The following is a 20,726-nucleotide window of genomic DNA, read 5'->3' on the forward strand; positions in this document are numbered from 1 at the left end:
GACTTTTAAGACCCAGTACAAACGAAAAAAAAAAAAATGGAAACTGAAAGCTTCTTGGTCTCTATATTTGCTAACACAATTTGGCCTCTACAGACAAGTCTCTTAATGTGGGATTTTGGGGATATCAAAATGCATCTTTTGGGACCATCCTATTAGACAAAGCCACCAAATTCTGTTTGATGAGAAACTTCTCAACAGTACTTCTAGATTCAAGACCCATTAAAAGCATGAGTAAGAATTCCGCCCTTCTTGACTGCTGCTCTGCCCTAACCTCTTCCTTAAGCCACACATCAAGGCTAAACTTAGGAGTCCTGAGTCAGACTTGCATCAAGATGCATTACCAGGCCCTGAATGTAGAATATTACATAAAGTAACAGCTACAACAGCAATTGCAATGTACTTGGAAAATGTGGAGACAGTTCAAATGTCTTTGAAGTTATTTCAGCACTTGAATGCTTCCTGGATCAACAAACCAGAAGTTCAGACATGCAGCAAGTGAGGGCCTCAAATCACTTAACTGGTGATGCTTACTGCTTGCAGTGGAAGAACGTTTCCATACCATACTGTTACACATTCAGTATAATCCAGTGAGTTGACTCCTGTATTAATAAAAAATGTTAAGGAATTGCATTTACATGAAAGCCAGATGCATACAACATTCTCGGTCTAAGCAAAATAAGCCAGTCTTCACATGCCACCAGGTATATATTAGGAAAAATATTCATACCATTAGTTTGGTATTCTCAAAACTATTGACACAACATTCAGACAAGTATCATCATGCCCCATCTGCATCCCTGTGTTTTTACAAGGGAATAGGCAAGTTTCTTTTCAAACTACAAGACAAAGACTTTTGGTCATCTTCTCCACCACTCAGGTAATCACATGATAAATCCAACTTGGTAAAAAAGCCACAGTTAGAGCAATCAAAAAAACTCACGGAATAAAAAAAAAATAATCAGACACCACGGAAACCCACACATTTCAAGTCTAAACTACCAGCCAAGCTGGCCTTATGCAAAACACTTATTTTCACACTGTGCTAATCTGCCACACAATGAACGTACAAGCTACTGTAATCACTCACATTGAATCACGACAACAGCCTAACAGCGGTTGAAAACATTAGTGATCCACTACCATTCTGTGTTTCACACCTGAATTAAAAGGAAAAACCGGTATTTTCAAGAGATATATATAAAAAGAGTCTTTTCTCCCAGCACATCAGAACAGTGGGTGAAAAAAATACTGTTTGGAGTCTGCATAGAAGCCTGGCTACTGTCTCACACTATCTATAGCCAGAGATACTGCAGGTTTATGAAGGTTGTTAGCTGACTTCAGTCCCCAAATGTAGGCTGCCTGAGCACAGAAGATAAGTACTGCCCTTAAATGGCATAGAGCTCCATACATAGTAGCTAAGTTTTCAGAACATAAGTTTAAGCTTAATATTAAATACAGAAGTACTCCTATTAAACAGTTACACATTTAAGTTATGTATATTGAACAAGTCTAGGCAAGTACTAATTAGCTTTCATAAAAGCACACAATAGCACAACTACAGTCATGCTGGACTAAGTAATTATATTAGGTCCATTTTTTATGTATTTCAAAGCTTCTAAAATGCTTCAGCTGAAAATGGAGCATCATTTACCCTTACTAAAAGGTCTGAAGAGTTACATATTCACATATATTTTCAAACTGAATAGGCTTTTAACACAGGTAGAAGAGATACGTTCCTACAGAAGGAATCTCTGCTGCAGCACTGTAATAAAGAATGGTGACAGCCACATATACACACAGTAAAGGACCAAGCTAAACCCAACCCACACCACACAGTTTTAATGCACTAGGTTTTGAAAAGTTTTGTGCTCTTCAAACTCTGTCACAAACTATTTAGCCATTGCTCTAGAAGTTCTCCTAATCTCACTTATTCACAGCTGAAAGCCTGGGTAAAGAAAAAAGGTACAGAACAGTTCTTCCTGATACATTCCCACAATTCAAGACTTTCAGAAGTGTCAGTGCCTCACCCCATCTTGCCATGTACTCAGCCTTTGCAATACCACTAGATGGTGGTATTTGGAAGTTATAAATTTTGCATAACTCGTCCAAAATTTAAAAAATTAGTATTTATTAACTTTTTTCTCCCACAACCATAGGAATTCACTTTTAATAGTGCCCCTCTTCCCAGAAAAGTAAAGCTCAAGAATCTTAGAACATCTTAGATGAAAAACCATACCATTGACCTATCTTCCCCACCCTCTGCACCTCCATTTCTTGTTGTATTTTGCTTAGTTTTGAGCAAGCTATTCCACACTACTCCTTAATTTGGAAAACTTCCTATGAACATTCACAAAACCTCACCGTTGTTCAGAGAAGCTTTGACTACCAAAAAGGTTACAGTCATAAGTCACATGATTTACAAACTCATTAACTCCCTCAGTTTAATTTTCCGTAAGCTCTTATATACAGGTGCTTATTCACTTACACAGGGCCTTGCACTATGGTCCACTGATGTTTCCTATGGAGACCATACATATCCAAATCCAATAACACTGAGAAATCCAGAAGCTGAACACAGTAAGAAAGTCCAAGGGCAATACGTAACTGTATTTCTCAAGAGAAAACCCAACATACGTAAGCAAATGAGTAAATAAACTACCACTCATACATAATACAAGGCATCTTCAATCAGATATTACAAGCTCGTCACCTTTGCCTTCACTCACTCAGGTTGAGGGCAGAAAGCTAATCCAGAGAACAGAGAGAGCACAGCAAAAGCCTCCCACCCTTTGGAAAGTCAGAGATCAAAGCTTTCTTAGTGAGGACAAGCAAGTCATTATAAAGTAAGCTTCATTTCTAAGTGACACTAAGGAGCTAAAATTGCTAATCATGTAATGCAAAAACCTCTACTTTCCCACTACGCTACCTGGATTTTGTCCTGTCCCTCACACACCAATATTCCTCATTATTTGGGTTGCCCTTGTCAGGAGGCAAAGCTGCAAAAAGCTATGGAAAGACACTGACAGCTCCCAGGAAGTGGCCTCCAGATAATGAGGTGGACACAACAACTTTTTATGTGTTGGTAATAAAACTATCATTAACAAGTTCTTGGTAGCAGACTCACGAACTACTTTTTCATACAATTAAGCTGGATCAGAATAGCATCCCTTCAGGAAAACATGAACTACAGATTCTGCCAACCCTTCATTCCCTGCTGTTCTTTCTGTAAAGCACAAGTAGTCTACCCACAGAAAACACTCAAACTCAGCTCATTTAATCAAGGAAAAATAAAAATATAATAAAAGTGAGAAAACATCTAATGTTGCTGCCCACAGAGAAAAACCAAGACACTAAGAAAATATGTTATTTTAACTGTTCCTAAACCACAGATATTCCCAGACAAGTATATAGTTAGTCAAAATTGAGGAGAAGGTCTTGTGTAAATAAGTTGCTACGCTACTCGGACACAAGCATCCTTCCAGAGAATATTCTTAGAACTGCTTTTGATAATACACACAATAAGCCAGCCATTAGAAATCATCATTTCAGCAGGATACAAAGTTCCTCTCTTTTCATAAAGGAACTCATTGTGTAAACCATTCTCTGAACAATAACCCAAACATCTGCATTAACGAAGTCTGCTGAGTAACACTCTTCAGTTATGACGGGAGCCATCTGTTCACCCAGCTAATGCAGCTAACCCAGGGCAAGCCTGGCAAGCACTGCCACAACTTGCTTGTCTTATGTATCCTCATACTCCATGTTTCAGTGAACATTATTTGTGTTTCCAAGCTACAATAGTAGGTAATTAATCATACCAATAGATGTCTTAAACACACACCTCTACAATGAAAGGCTCCAAATACTAAAGAAAATCCCTTTTGTTCTTCAATTAATGAATGCAAGTAGACTACAGCCCTATAAGCATAGCGATGTAAGTTTGTAAACTCCGTAGTTACTTGTTCTGTTAGACTTTCTCTTTTCTTCCTTTGTATTCCATACTTTTTATATTTACTTCAATTATTCTTACAACTGGATGCTACTTTTTTTACAATACACTCCGGAGTCTACATAGTGGATTCTATCCCAACCCCACACTAAGTTTTCACAGGTTAGCCCTTACATCAAGGAGTACTAGATTAGGTCCTGTTACTCCAAAATTCAGCAGCTTTCCTGAAGGAGGGCCCTACTGAATTGAAGGCCTTTTAATGCATCTTCCCTGTGCAGCTTTACAAGCTCCCTGCTCTCACTGCTGTTGCTACATGAAGCTCACCCCGTGCTGCTGCTGGAACCCTCCTTCCCCGCACCGCTACCCAGCCCCTGCTGCCCACTCCCGCCCCAGCAGAGGCACTGCTCGCTGTACTGAAGAGAGATCTGGGCAGGAACAAGGGGCAAGGAGCGGGACCAGCGCCCTCCCTGCCCACGGCTCCGGGGTGTGCACGCAGCCACCTGGAAGGGCAAAAGCAGAGATTTCTCCGTACCTGACCCAGTTGTCGCGGAACTTGCTCTGCTGGGGCTGGTTCAAGTGAATGGTGCGGGCTGGTGCCTCGTCCAGATCCGCCGAGGACGTGGCTCCGGACATCTCATCATCCGCCTTCTTGTAGCCCGAGGGGGAGCAGACCGGTCCTGAGGGGAGAGCGGAGGGAAGGCGGTCAGCAAACGGCTGCCTCCGCTGGAGCCGGGCCGGCAGCTCCCGGCGGGGCCGCCGCGTAAGGGCCGGGGATGGGCAACAAACAGCGGCTGTAAACCCACCCTCCCCGGTGTTTACCGCGGCGAAGGCTGATAAATAATGGACGGCCGGGGAGGGGGCGGCGGGGCCCGCCCGGAGCCAGCTGGCAGCGGTGACAGCGCCGGACCCACCGCCTCCGCCCCGCGGGGAGGGGCGCAGACCCCGCACCGCCCCCGGGAGCGCCTGGGCCGAGCCGAACCGGCGGCCAGCAGCCCCCGCCAGCAGCCGGGTCCCCGCTCCGAGCTCTACAGCCCGCGGGGCGGGACAGCCCACGGGGAGAGGAGGGACGGCGGGCGGCCGGCGGGGTGACACCCACCGCGGGGCTCCGGTGTAGACAGCTTACCGCTGTCTACAACCACATGAAAGGAGGCTGTAGCATGGAGGGTGTCCGCCTCTTCTCCCAAGCAATAAGCGATAGGATGAGAGGAAGTGGCCTCACGTTGCTCCAGGGGAGGTTTAGATTGGATTAGAGGAGAAACTTATTTCACTGGAAGGGCTGTCAGGCACTGGAAGAGGCTGCCCAGGGAAGTGGTGGACTCACCATCCCTGGAGATGTTTATAAGACACCTAGATGAGGTTCTTAGGGACATGGTTTAGAGGTGGACTTGGCAGTGCTAGGTTAACAGTTGGACTCAGTGATCTTAGAGGTGTTCTCCAACAATACTATGATTCAGTCCCTTGGTGCCACCTACACACACACCACATCCTGCATGGCCGAGCAACGCATCCCTGCCTGACCTCACCCAGGCCCCCGGGGGCAAAGCCAGTTCCATCGGTGTCTGCTCAGCAAGCTGCCTTCTGCTGGGGGCACCATCCACCCAGCATCCTGCACAGGGTGGTCACACTGGGGCTGGCTGGAGTTTGTACTCAAAGACTCAGACTGAAATTGCCAAAAATAAAAATTTTTTTATACCTGCAGCTTCAACGCTGAAATCTTTGACTTAATATAATTTTCCTCTTCAGCTGGTCTGGAGTTACTTTAGTCCTATGAAGCATTGTTTGGCTTTGCATTAAGAGAAGGCCACAATAAGGGAAAGGAGCTAGCTATTTCCTCTGTCAAGCCTCAAAATATTACCAAAGTCATTGGAGTAATATATTGCTTTCCCCTTTCACACAGTAAATATACTAGATAAGAATATCCGTTTATTAAATAACCCATGGTTTTACAAGCTAGCACAGGCAGCTCTAGACAAGAAGACATCTAGTAAAAGTGCTATTTTAGTGTTATTTGAAGAGTCCATTCAAAAATAACGGTAAGAAGCAACTACTGTAAAACCAAATCCAGCAGCTATTTCTGTTCTGTACATAAGTGCAACAAACCAATCTGCCCAGACAGTGGCTAAAAAGGACTCATGCAGTGAATAGAAAACCCTCTGGAATCATGTGTTCAACTGAAGCTTGAGGAAAAACTTCAGTCCTAATAAAACCCTAGTATATTGAACACTTCAGTTCCCTTACATTACACATACTTGTCTTTTTTTCAATAGACAGTAGGTCTAAGTTAACATCCTGTGTTACATCCCAGACTGAATGACTGTTTATTGCCAGTGCAGACAGGCTCTGCATCTTCTAGACATCAGCCACTGGAGGGCAACATCACCCATCCATCTCACAATACAGCCCGGCATCCAAAAAACACTTAGCCATGCTAGTAGCCAGCCAATAAAACTAATGTAACTTACAAACTAATGCACTTTCAACAGCACTGTCTCTTGCCCAAAGAAAGTGTTGCACATTGTGAATTCATATTTAGGAGACACTAAGCTGAACTTGTGCATGTGAGGCAAATTAATTTATTCCCTTTCATTTCACTTGATGCTACTACAGACAGCAAAAATATGCCAAATTTCTAGTATTTACTTGGTAAAAATACTTAATCTAGGAAGTGAAATATGCAAGACCATGCCATCATACTACTACATCAGGTTACTCTGCCTGAAGAAGCTTGCCCCAACACAGAGGATCTCTCAGCCTTGCTGACTCTGTATTTTCCCCTTCAGAAAAAACAGGGCTAAGAGCACTACTGGATACTTGCTGTTCTTCCCCAACAATTTCATGTTGTGTAACTGCAAAGGACATCAAACAACAGTACTCTTAATAGCATTAAGTACAAGGAAGCAGCTTTCATCTGTTTTCCCAGTCAAACTCCTGAAGTGCAATTACTCTAGAACAAAAATGCTGTAAAAAATATTTGTGGGGTTTTTTTCCAATGACCTTTTTTGCTTCACTTTCTCATGACACCCTCTGATGTTTGAAATCCTCTTGCTTACTAGTTCTCGTCACTGGAAAGTATCATGAAGCTGTCCCACAACTTCAGGGATTAACTGAGTCAATACTGGTGAAGTCCAGAGGTGTCTAGGTTAACTAATGCACTATGCTCTTGGCTGCTCTCTCCAAGATAGGTGCCCCAAGGACAACAACATTTGCCTTATTCTTTAGATGCACTGAAATATTTTCAAAGTAGATTTGCACATGTGTAGAAATGGCTGTACTAAGAAGGTTTTCATTTCTGGAAGTGGCTCAAGTTAGCTGCTTCAACTCTTAGTGTAATAAGCCTCATTTTGGAAGATTATCCAGTAATCCTGCCCATTGGGAATGCCTTCCACCTCACTCCCCCATTACTAAGCAGATCACACCCAGAAGCCCACAGGCACAGTGATCTATGCTACTGGCTTGTAGATGCTCTCCTACCCTGTATTTAGAAAGGCTGAGGAGCCCTGAGCTTCTGAGGGGCTTCTGGTGGGCATCAGTGACAGAGGCCACACCACCTTCAGAAAGCATGCCCCTCCAGGATACCTGACCACATGCAGACCATCAGCCACATTAAAGCAACTTAACCTCTGCTCCTTGTTTGAGAAAGGCTATGGATAAAGACAGCACCGATTTGACCACCCCCAGCAGTGGTAGAAATAAAAACTGAAGCCTGAGCAGCTCTTACTCAGCAAGATTTACTTCCCTGTATCCAAAGGGATCAGACTCAGACTTCACATTAGAGCAGACCAACTTTTGACCCAAGGAAGACTTCTCTCCCACAAGACATGCATCTTCTCTTATTTACCCAAGAACTTGCAGCACTGCTATGCTATTTATTTTGAATAAAACTAATCATGCTTCAATGAGCATGTTAATGGTAGACTATTGTACTTCATAGCTTGTTCATTTAGTCTGTTTAGCTACATCAGATTTTGGATCTTCTACGATAACGACATCAATGTTAAGTCTACATTATCTCACACTTACATCCTGTATATGACACTGACTTCATTGTAATTGTTATGTTAAGAAATCAAGACTATTTGATAACTAGAAGCTGATTCTACAAGAATAACCTAGCATGGTTTTGCTGTGCTAGTAGGGCAGCTCTCTTCACTTGAAGATGTCATTTGGCTCAGCTTGTCTCTTCCGAGCTCTGCTGTTGTCAATCTTAGTCCTCTTCCCAGTATTTCCCCTCAACCCCAAAATCATGAAAATCCATCACCAGTGTCACCACCTACTCTGCTGTCAGCTTAGTAACTTGCACCTCAGGGAAAAGGGAAAGCAGAATTTCTGTACCAGCCAAAAGTTGCCAGAAAAGAAGCAAAACGTGCCATTAAGTGATTATTGCCACTCAACTTCAGGGAAGAAACCTTGAAGTCTCAATAGACTTGAGCAGAGAACATCAAAAACTAAATAAAAGCCTGACATTAGAAAGACTCAGAGGATACTTGCAAGCCAGCCTACCCATAGATATTCTGAGAAAGTACTACAGCGCTAGTGGAGCAGCATAATTCAACACTATGATTACTACCTATTTTATGGAACTTGGACCTTACAGAATTTGAACAGTGTCCAATATGTCTAGATTCAACTCTGAAGCACGAGACACTTACTGCTGGAGTATAATACTGTTTCCTACTGTTCTTTACCAGTTCCATGAGTCAGACTTGAGTTACACACTCCCCTTTTGTAGAACCCATTCGTTTCTTCAAGGCTCTTTCTTCACACTATTTTTAAAAGTTGATTTTTAAAAAAAATATGGAATTAAAGCTTGACAAAAATAAAGAGATTTTATAGCTTTCTCTCATCTTTAAGAGAAACCAGGCTCGATGCCTTGCCAAATTGGCATTACATTTGTTATCACACTTGAAAAGCAACCAATTATAATTTAATGCTCTTACTTCACTGGCCCTGCAAAGATGACATTTTCCATGTATATCTGTCTCCTTAATGTCTGCTCAGTAATAATCATAGCTTCTCTATGATTAAGTAAATAAAGTGTTATGAATTCTGTAGTGTTTTTTTAAGATGAGTCACTTGGGATGCTTGCCAACTGTCAGAAGTCACAAGAGAACTCTTACTGAAATTATAACACTTCTCCCAAAAAGATTAGCCACCTAGTTACTACTTCTGTCTTCCATCTTGGTGAGGTGCTTGATTGCTCTAACATGTGTTCCATTTTTAAGAACAAGTGATAATAAGGAAGTTAAGCACCTCTCTAAGACAAAACCACAAGGTATGAGGAACAGCAGGTTGGCAATGCAGAAGTTCACCAGACAGGCTTAGTCATGTCACACTTAAAACCTAAACCAATACTAAGGGTCACAGCCAAGAGTCATCCTACCAGTTTTATACACTTAGCAGGACTAGGATCTAGTAGAAGAAAGGACACTGAGCTAGAGAAGCTGGCCCCACATGAGCAGAGTTAGACTATGGCCCTTTCTATGGTTGGACTGCAGTCCAGAAGTCCTTTCTAACATCAACAACTGAGGGTAAGCTTGAACAGCTACAAGTCAAAGCAGTCGTACAGAATTCTTTGCATCCTCCCAACTGTCTTAAGTGGCAGTTTTCAGTTAAGACACATTGGAAAGACAGCTTTCCTCAGAGTGAAAAAGAACCTCACCAAAAACCTCCAAACTTTCTCAATTACAGAAAATGGGGTGTTATTGTTACAGGCTTAGCCTCAAAGAAATGAGTAAGCAAACTGAACATCTGAGATAGATGTGGCAGACAAGTGTGACTTCTGCCTGCACCAAAACACAAAGTTTGCTCTTAACAAGCCGCCCCAGATTCAGTGACTCATCACCACTTTCTTAGGACAACATCCTTCTCACAGGATTATCTTCACAAACCAAGTACCAAAGATGACACCAAATGAGAAGTTCTGCAGTCCACAGCTGTCAACAAGTTTATACATAAACAATGATTTTGAAGCTTGGCTGAATTAGTTTTACCTGAAATACAGTCTTTCTTGGCACAATTTCATTAGCTGCCTTCACTGTTCAACATAAATGTACTTGAAAGTGAATCTAGAGATGCATGAGCGTGCACAGTGTACTATCCCAGGAGATGCAACGCATGAACTCAGCCACCAGGTCCTCCAGGAAAGCTCCGTTCCCACTAGGACTGGGATACGAATTGGTTATAGCTCAAGGTGTGAAAATACCAACAACTTAATGCTGTTCATTAACTCATTTTTTTTAATTTAAAGAACTTGTACAGTATTTGGTATAAAATTGCAGGCAAATGTTGACTCAGATCTGAAGGAAGTTCTGTGATAATTCACAGTGGAGCTTTTGTTTACTAGTTCCTCTATTATCAAGAGAAATTTTAAACATGCTTCCTTCTTTGTAGAGGTATGTCCTGCAAAGTAAGAGGTCCTTACATCATCTGCATGCAAATATCAGGGTTCACAATACCAACAGCATTGAAGTTAATACTGCGTTTGCAAAACACCTCTCACTTCTCCCAAGAACTGTGAAAGAGTTGCTCTGCCTGAAGTTACTGGTGACACAACAGATGTTTCATTTTCTAAAGGAGAAGCAAACATGGCACAGTATTCCTGCCCAGATCACACTTAACCTATATATTAGGAGTAAAACAAATTGCATTGAGAAAAGACAGGATAAATATCTATATATTGCTAAGCAATATATTGAGTCTTTTTTTCTAAATCTGTTTTACTTCAAGCTGGTTTTAAATTCTATAAACAGCACCATGAACATTACTAACACACATCTTTCAGGAGATCCAGTTATGAAGTCTGATATTCAATTAACTTTGATCATAGAAACATGAACAACTTCAATTTTAATAAGCAGTTATAAAGCAGAGAGGAAGAGAATTCCTCTCCTCAGCTTTCCCAAGGGAGCTTCTTGGGGTTTGAGGCCAACCAGAACTCCTGCAGAGGTCATTTACTAGAAAGAATCTTTTATATGTGATAGTAACAAGTATAAGATTTCCACAGGAATGCAAATCATGAGTAGGAAAAAGGAGCTGAGTGTGAAGTACTGTATATTTTAGCTTAGGACTTCACTAGCACTGAGCTTCTGCTCTAGTAGTGTCTAACCAGATTAGATGGCAAAGAGTTACCTAAAAAGTGAATGGTGTCAGTTCTGCTAACTTGAGAACTAAGCATAAGCAGTTAAAATCTTTTTAGACTAGAATACTAACATTCAGCGGTTCAGTCTAAGATAACAAGGAGGCCATGATGAATTCTACTACCAGAAGATGGTAGCTAGCTACAACATACACAATACATGAGAGCACATCGGTACAGAACCTGCAGAGTATCATGAGGAAATACTCGTAATGCTGGAACCAAGAGCAATCCTTCTGTCTCCATCATTCCAAGCATTAGGAGCCCCACAATGGGCCTTTTACACTAATAGGATGAAATGCTTGCCACCATGCAACATTAAGCAGACAACAAATCATACAGTTAGATACCTGGAACTGGGTGACTAATCAGTCAGATCAACCCTATCCAGTTACCAGCTCATGCAGTGGGACACAAGCAGCATTATATGCTGTCCTGGGGAAGGTACTGTTTTTTCCTTACAGGCTAGAGACAATATCAAACAGAATAGTTATAAGTGAACTCAGTTCTGACACTGTAGCTGGCAGGCAAACTCTTCAAATACCTGTAATTGTTTGGGTTTGGTTGGGGTCTGTTTGTTGTTGGCATAGGGTTTTTGTGTGTGTGCAGTTAGGGTTTGTGCTCCAGTAGAACTACCAGGATACTGAGTGAGCAAAAACATCAGATTAGAGTTCTCCTATAAGATCTTACTTCTAAAAGCTAACCTGAACTTCAGTCTGCCAACAGCTAAAGCTGTAGAGGAAAAACCTTATGTTCAGGTCAAGCACCTTGAGATTATTGTGGAACAGTCCAAATCAGACTTCAGACAGCAGGACTTAAAGCTCTCGGGTAGCTCCTCTCTTCAGGTCAGAACGCAAAAAGACATCCAAACCTTTCTAGCAGAGAGATGCACAGCAAAGAAGAAAAGCTATTTTATGCAAAGCAGAAAATCAGACTTGAAAACAGGAATTTTTTTCTGTGCTAGACCCAGATCAATACAGAAATTGACTCAGCTGAAGAGAATAACCCCGAAAAGCACATTAAGAGTAAATAAAGCTTGAGAAGCATGACAAGAGAAGACTGAGCAAATGAAGCTGCCTTTCTGAACACCGAGATGCAAGGAGAAAGTTATCAGTCAAGCTAAGCCAAATATTAAAGGAAATTAAAGACCCTCTCTTTTCATAGCTATGCAATGTGTGTAGATTATCAAAATTAACAAGACTAATAAGAGTATTGTCAGACAGGAAAACTATCCAGTGTGATAATGCTTATGAATTTCAGAAGCCACTTAAAACTCCAGAGGAGTTGCCTGTAAGAGCAGACAGTGAAATGTTCTGCAAGAGAAGGTGCCATACAGAAGGAGCTTCTCCCAAGTTTCTCTCTGTGACAGAAGCTGCAATACAGGAAAGAGGTCACTTGTCAACCTACTTGGAGACCAAGTTTGGGGATATCTTTATTTAATCAGTTAATAACAAAGACAGGTGAGCAGCCATTGGTTTGGGCTTGCTTACACTGAACACTGGAGAGCAACATGCAGCTTACAAGTGTCAGTCTTAAAAATAGGAACATAAAAATGTTTAAAATCCCTACAGTACAAACACCTAACAATGCACTTCAAGGATGAGTGCAAAAAGTGTTGTTATAAATTGGGAGCTCAGCTAAGCCAAGAAAAAAAGCTCAACTGTACTGGTCAATCCAAGGAGGACCAATCTGCCAGTGATATGTCCAAACAGGACAGCCATGTTCTGACAGATGCAGAGATATTCATAGTATAGGTGGATCAGTAGTTAATATCTGCTTGATCAAGCAATGTTCATAGACACAGCATCAGTAGCTCTCACAGTGGGCAACTAGGACTGTACAGGTTCATGAAAGACTTCTTGTAGCCTAAGCTGAAAGAAGAACTGTTAAGATGACAGAAATGAGGAGACCAAAACTCCATTTTCTTGGCCCTGTTAATGAGCCCTGAACAGGGATAGTATATGTGTTGTGAATTTAAGTCACTTCTCTCTTGTGTTTATCCCCAATTCCAACTGAATTGGACAACAATTTAAATGGTCTCTCTGAATCATCTTGAATTACAAACTGGAAGGTTCTTAACTCAGAGAAGTTCAAGACACAAAACATCTTGTTTTGAAGAGCAGCCTCAGTCAGATCGTGAATGGAATTGCATGCTTCAAGCAGAGACATCTGGAGCATGAATTTTTATGCATACGCCCAAATTCATTTGGATCAAGCAGCTAAATGCTGTCAACAACAAACAGAACATATTCATAGCAGAATGCTAGGGACACTCCAGAGAACTAAAAAGCAGCAGCCAGGATTATGCTACTGCAGGAGCAGAGTAAACAGTTTAGCAATAACTATATATAGAGAAGATTCAGATGTATGATCATGTATAAATACTTGAAATAAGAGACAAAACAGAACTTTCAAAGCAAAGGACAAGAAGCAGGTCCACACAATAATATTCTCTTTCCTTTGTATGAACAGCCAACAGCCCCATTATTCAAAGCAAAAATGAGTTGGCAGAATACTCAGGTATGGGAGAGCAAAGGCACCTAAAGGCACCTGTGGTCTGAGTTAAGGTCTCCTTGGTGGATTTCTTTTTGCTTCTTTGAATGGTAAAAATAAAGGCCTGATGTTTCTATTCCCTGTAACAATCCTATACAAAGCCTTGGTGAAACCACAAGAGGAACAGCACTTTACCTAAAATAGGTCTTCCCCATCTCCGAAATAATTTTGTACCTGCTCACTTTATGTCAAAAACAAGCAGCTTCTGCTGATAATGCTGAGCTAATGAAGCTGCAAGAAAAACACAATCTATTCTTGTTCTGCCTCATGCTTCATAGCCACAACTGTCAGCTGAATTTGAAGGCTGAACCTATATCACTGGAAGTAAAAACATATCAGTCCCTTCTTCCACTGCCCCAGCTCCCAGACTAAATTTACAAAACAGTTACCAGCATGAATAATTGACACCAGTTAAAACAAGTGGTTTGTTGTTGTTTCTAAGCTCCTATACTGCACTGGACAAAAATGGCCTTTCTAGAATTTCCCCTCCCATTCCACTCTTTCCTTAGCTGTTCTTCAAACTCACTTGTGTATTTGCTAGCAGCTTGTCACCATAACCTGTACTTCAAGTAGGTTTTCTGGTATATCACATTGTGTCCAACTTAAGAGTAGCAACAACACACCTGAGGCCTGAAAAAAATTTCAGGCAGCAGATAAGTTAGATCTAAGAGCCCAATACCAAGTTGAAAACTTAGCTTCAGCAGCTACTGTTCAACACCAGAATTTTAAATAAGCAAGAACAGCTGGAGACCAGTGAGCCAGAGAAGCCTCCACAGCTGTCCCTGAAACCCCTCACATCCAAATTCAAACACTTCCTCATGTTTAAGAGGTTTTTCCAAGAGCTGATTCAAACAATTGGCATCCCTCAAACTGAGATTCAACCCTGAAAAGTACCTATGAGTTCCATATGCTCCAGGTTTCCAACAACTTACAAACATTATAAAGGCACCAAGGCATCCTACAAAAAATTTGCCATCAATTTTTTCCAGTTAACAGCAAAGAACTAAAACAAGCTCCATAAGAAGCAGCAGTACGGAAGCCTCGAAGAAGGCAATGGAAGCATCAGTTCTGTGAAAACTTGGTATACCAAAACTATAACAAGAATAAGCATCTCTCCTCTGAATAATCCCACTGCTCAGGGAAGATCCTGGAATTCTAGCACTTTTGTCAGCTACACCTCGGATCACCACAACTAGCAATCCTGTTTGTGGGCCATGAACATAACTATGAAGCACAGTGGATCTGTTAGGTGATTAGTGGACATTTCCAAAACAGCCATCAGAAATCTCCTTAGCACAACCAACAATCACAGCTAATCCTTAGAACAGAGCACTTACAGCCTTCCCTCCTCCCACCTTTGAGGCTTGTTTCCCTGTATTAATATTGGTTGAAGCTAAAAATATCTCTGGCACATAAGAATTCTATTAGTATTCTGGCACACAGTGCTTTTTTCCTTTCTGTAATGCATCTGTTCCTATAACAATTTACTAACAGCTTTAAGCATATCAGCTGCAAGCACAGCTGATTTTGATTTCCAAGAGAACAATTTAAACAAGAAAAATAAATGTTTTCCCATTTATATGCTCATGATGTAAAGCTATCTGTATTCTACTAAAAGCCCAGAGGCCTGTAAGACTGGCTTCGAGCCAATGCTAGATTAGAAAGATTTACCAAATACATACTGACCTTCTGCTCTAAAGCCTTCCCCAAGCTGTTGTTCTGTCCACCCACAGTTTAGTGCAATGCCCAACAAAAGCAGCTGCCCACTGTACAGTTACCTAGAGAGACGCTTCTCTTCCAACGATGCCACAGAGACATGACGTCCATTCCTTCTGGCACTGGTTGCATGAAGATAAACAGCAGTAGTCCTTCAAAGATCTCTACAGCATTAGCAGGTCTCAAAGCTGATTAAAGTGATCCCCATGGTAATCTGTGAAATATATGTTTTGCACTTTCAAACTGCTCCACATTGGATTCACAGAAGGAAAGTGTGCAGTATACCCATACACAAAGCCAGACGGGTCTTTCACTGGAACATTCTAATACATTTCAGAAAAAAGAAAGGGGGGGGGACAGAAATGGAGCATCATCCTGTGTTTCAACACTTGAAATAACCATCTGCCCAGTTCCAGGACTCTGACCCCCCACACCTAGTTTCAAAGCACAATTTCTCAAGTGAAATCCTAATAAAAAGGTAGAGTAGTACTCGAGTTCTGTTCCCCTGGAGATGATATCTGATGTTAGAGGTCATGAGATCCATTCATCTCTGCAGATATAAAGAATTTTTTTTTTTTAAACTTGTCCCTGCCTCTGAACAGGTTTAAAGGTAAAATATTTTCAGTATCAAATTAAAAGGTTAGAAATTAATTAATCTATCACTTCAGTTAATAAAAATCCCTCTCCTTAGAGTAGAACGGAAAGAGTAGTTTACATTTTCTTTTCACCTGTAGTAACCCCATTAGTACAAGCCTCTCTTTAGAGTCACATCTACTTATGTGGCCCTTATAACAGCTTCTCAGGTCCCTTCCTCCCTGGCCATCTTGTTTCCCCTCCTTCCCATTTCCCCCTTTCAGACTAATTGCATGGTTTCAGATGGGGAATAGAACAGGCAACAGCAGCAGCTTGCTAAAAATCCTCAGAAGACAGGCATAGGAGAAGGCAAGAATTCAGCTTTTTGGCCTATATCTGAAACTACCATCCCAACAAAGCACTGGATCTGCAGGACACTTCCCTGTGGCCATCAAGCCACTTCAGTGATACATCGGTGATTTTTAGCGAGGGAGCACAGTCACGCTAGGATAGCAAGAAACACCACTGGCTTTTAACCACCAACCACAACTCGGTCCATTCAGTCTTCATGAAACTACCAGCACATTTAACATCACATCAGCTTCAGAGTTCAGCTATCTTGATGCCTTGCAAAGCCAGGCTTCAGATGTGAGGGGTGTATCAAGCCCATCTCTTACCATGGATTGCTAAGTGGGTGGAGCAAAAAGTCAGAACACCACCTGCCAGTCAGCACAACTACAGTTGTTAAGAGATAATCACATAAGAGGTATCAGATATTTATGAGCAAGACAATGACAGGAAGCCATGGAAGACACCACTAGCTACAAGTAAGTGCTTTTTTCTCAGGAGAGGAAGGTAACTCAAAATTATTTGCTCTTATCCAGCTTTCATTAGGGAAATGTGTTGCATAATGCATGAGCAAAACATATGAGAACAATGTTTGAGAACATTACCTATTCCCTGTACAGATGAATCCATGGACAGACAGTATTGTATCTGTTTGTCCTCTGCATACAGCTGTATTCTCATTTTCTTACTAAAAATGATGAAGGCTCACCAGCTGACTAGGCTAGCCTTTATCAGCAGTTCCCTACTACAGAGCACACGAATGACTTATCTTGAACCAGAACTGCCACCTTCTCCAGGCCAGCAAGAGCTGACAGCAGAGGCATCATTATCATATCTGGAGGCAAGGCAATGGCACCAGGCTGGCCAGGCCCAGAATCGGTCTGGTGAGGTATCAACTGCTTTCTGTCTTGGGCCCCACTTACTCTCTACTATCTCATCACAGCCACCTCTGAATCCACCTTATTTCAAAGGCTCAGCTGCTGCTACAATGTATGGTCTGGGTAACATCTGCCTAGCATCATTCCAGATGAAAGCAGAAGTCAGCCACAGGACTTGACATAAAGATTTGTACCACACACTCCCTATCAAAGCCCACCTCACATTTTTCCAAACTTGGTAATTTATTGTCACACCCACCTGACAAGAAGTCCACCTTTGGATCAGTAACCCCACGCTGTGTATTTGGAACGGAAATCTGCTATAAAGTGTCCTTGATCAAAATAAGGGATTATAGTAGTATACAATCAGATCACTCAGTTTTATTTTTTATTTTCAAAGCCAAAAAGCCTCATCTAAATGCTTACCACTGCACTGGTACTAAAACTTCAAATTTTTCAAGATAGCTTTTTTTTCCTTGCCAGATGTCTTAGACAGACATGACAAGTATACACAGTGGAGGGGGTAGAGCAACTGACCCATGCTATCATGATCTTCTCTATATTGACTAGATTTGTTGTCCTGAAGCCACGTACAAAACTTGTTACACATTTAGAAACAAAAACAAAAAAATACAAGAGTATCTCACAACAGATACTTAGCATCAACCTCCAAAATCTGTGACTCTTCCAAAGTCATCCAAGATAAAAATCATGTTCCTCCACCCAAATTGCATGCTACTTCTCAAACAAAGTGATCCAGTTCAAATGCTCCTCAAACTCATCTGTCGCTACAGCTTCATACATCCTGCAATGGTTTGTGCAGACCCCTCTGAGCATTTCCCAGAGCAAGCTGAACATAAGCCATGTTCACAGTATATTCAAGAACCAGTAGGAATAATTTTAGGCCAGTACTTTTGGCATAGTTACCATCAACGGTGTACTGCTTTGTATAAGTTGTACTTTTTATTATTGGAAATCCTTCCACACATAATGCTTTGTATCAGCAACTCAGTATTGGCAGGTCCAGGCACTGACAAAAATTAGTCAGACATCAAAACACTACAAAAATCGTTTTACAGACATCATGATGTTTAGAGTCTTGGGGTTGAGGCTTGTTTCTGTTCTTTTAAAAAATTTATATTCTCACCCCTGACCCTTTAAAGTAAACATGTCACATTTTCAGGATTGCCTGCCGTCACAGCTTCACTGTTCTGCAATGCAGGTTCAGCTCCCCATATGCTACCTTGAAAGTGAGCTGGAGGCTCAACATAAGGCTGATCCCAAAGACCACAAAATCTGGAAGAACTTGGAATTTTCTTTAATGCTGAAGTTAGAGTCAAGCCCTGACATAACAGGTAGTTTTGCATCAAGTTTAGTGAGAACATTCAAAGTACAAGTAAATTTTGAGTCCAGAGTTTATTCTGGTAGAATAGCAGACTTGAAAAATCAATATTTTTTTTGTGTACACTCCCCTAAGTTTTCTGCCAGTTTAGTATTCACTAAGTATACCACTTGGTGTGCATACAAAAAGACTAAAAGGACTTGATTAAAAATACAAACTTAAACAGAACAGGAAGCTGGGTAATTCCTTACTCCATTTCTTTCCCAGGGAATCCACTCACATGTGAAGTCATAAAGAGTGACTAAATACCACATCAGTTGTATTATATACACTTACACCTGCTCCTGAAGTCACCTTGTGGTTTTTATTATCTTGTTTATTCTGATAATCAGAGCCACATGCTAGGATATGCCAGGAACACACAACTAAATGAATTACTAAAGTAGTACCAGCTACCAGCAAGTATTCAATAGTCACCAGCAAACACATCACAAAGAAACCCCTAAGAACCTATTTCAGAGGTTTCCAGAATCACAGAATGTCAGGGATGGAAAGGGACCTCAAAAGACCATCTAGTCCAATCCCCCTGTTGGAACAGGAACTCCTAGATGAGGTTACAAAGGAATGTGTCCAGGTGGATTTTGAATGTCTCCAGAGTAGGAGACTCCACAACCCCCCTGGGGAGCCTGTTCCAGTGCTCTGGCACCGTCAATGAGAAGAAGTTTCTTCTCAAATTTAAGTGGAACCTCCTGTGTTCCAGTTTGAACCCATTACCCCTTGTCCTATCATTGGTTGTCACCGAGAAGAGCCTGGGTCCATCCTGGTGACACTCACCCTTATGTATTTATAAACATTAATGAGGTCACCCCTCAGTCTCCTCTTCTCCAGGCTAAAGAGACCCAGCTCCCTCAGCCTTTCCTCATAAGGGAGATGTTCCACTCCATCATCTTTGTGGCTCTGCGCTGGACTCTCTCCAGCAGTTCCCTGTCCTCCCTGAACTGAGGGGCCCAGAACTGGATACAATATTCCAGGTGCGGTGTCACCAGGCCAGAGTAGAGGGGAAGGAGAACCTCTCTTGACCTACTAACCACCCCTCTTCTAATACACCCCAGGATGCCACTGGCCTTCCTGGCCACAAGGACACAGTGCTGGCTCATGGTCATCCTGCTGTGTTCAGCTCATCTCAGCACACACCGCCACCAGCAGCAGTTCCCTGTGTCAGCCAGTGCAGGAGGCACAGCAGCCAGGTCAGAGCTGGGGCTCTGCAGCCCTTGGCAGCAGAGGAGAACACCATGGAACAGGGACCAGCCCCAGCCCACTCCTTTCCAGCATTCCTGCCTCTGCAATCAGCGCATCTGAGATGGGTACCAAGACATACCATTCATAAAATTGAGCTATCCTTTGAGTTCCAGATACCATTTTATTACCACTTTATTACTGAATGGGCCTTGAACAGATTTCATGAACAGCACTTAATTCATTTCTGATCTCTCTGGGTTCCCAGGAAACCAGCCTCAAGAATTCATTCAAGTCTTAACCCTTCCCTGGCCTTTGTTCCCTACAAACCCAACCATATCGCCTAGCAATTATTCCATACCCTTCTGGGATACACTTTTTTAAAATACATCTTTTATAATTAGATCTGGGCCAGAACAGATTTGTCAAGGGTGATTCTTCATCAGGCAGAACACAAGCCTCTTCTCCATCTCCCAGACACTACACATTGAGGCAGCCTACACCCCTCAGAAGATCCTGCATCAGCTCCTTTTGGCTCTTGTGGGCCAAACCCACTAGCACAGACATCACTGCACCCAACAGCAGTGCTGCTGCCCCAAGTTCTGCACTCAGACTCCCACTCCTTTTGCACTCATCCAGCTGTGCTGCCAGCCAGCTACAGCAAAAACATGAAATAGACATCGCTGCCATCCTCTGTCACCACACAGGTACTATACATTGCTGACATAACCTCACATTGCACACAAGTGTAAACTACCAGTGATCAGAGTCTTCAACAGTACTACACAGAATTATTTCCCAAGCTTTGCATAATTTGAAGTTAAAGATGGAATTTCTGACAGCCTTACATACATTCTGGATTTCCAAGTCTACTATACTCTGCTCCTAAAGCTCCACATCTCCAAAAAGAGAACCAATTTTTTAAAGAAAACACAACACCGCAGTACAACTGCAAATATGCATATAGCCAGAGTTAATATATTTATTTTAAAAAAA

At 41.9% G+C, this 20,726-nt stretch overlaps 1 protein-coding gene across 5 annotated transcripts in view; it reads right to left on the reverse strand.

The window, feature by feature from the left end:
* Window positions 1–20,726, reverse strand: part of ATP8A2 (ATPase phospholipid transporting 8A2) — a 347,902-nt gene that overhangs the window by 303,375 nt on the left and 23,801 nt on the right. For 2 of the 5 annotated variants that reach the window (XM_071804368.1, XM_065830605.2), the window contains exon 2: window positions 4,482–4,626. In XM_071804368.1, coding sequence (XP_071660469.1) covers window positions 4,482–4,582 — 101 coding nt within the window. In that variant the 5' untranslated portion in view covers window positions 4,583–4,626. Of the gene's footprint in view, window positions 1–4,481; window positions 4,627–4,752; window positions 4,894–15,415; window positions 15,568–20,726 lie in introns of those variants that run through there. The other 3 variants (XM_071804354.1, XM_065830614.2, XM_071804357.1) reach the window with 3 other exon arrangements.

Source organism: Patagioenas fasciata, chromosome 1, assembly GCF_037038585.1.
Source record: "Patagioenas fasciata isolate bPatFas1 chromosome 1, bPatFas1.hap1, whole genome shotgun sequence".
Classification (NCBI taxonomy): Eukaryota; Metazoa; Chordata; class Aves; order Columbiformes; family Columbidae; genus Patagioenas; species Patagioenas fasciata.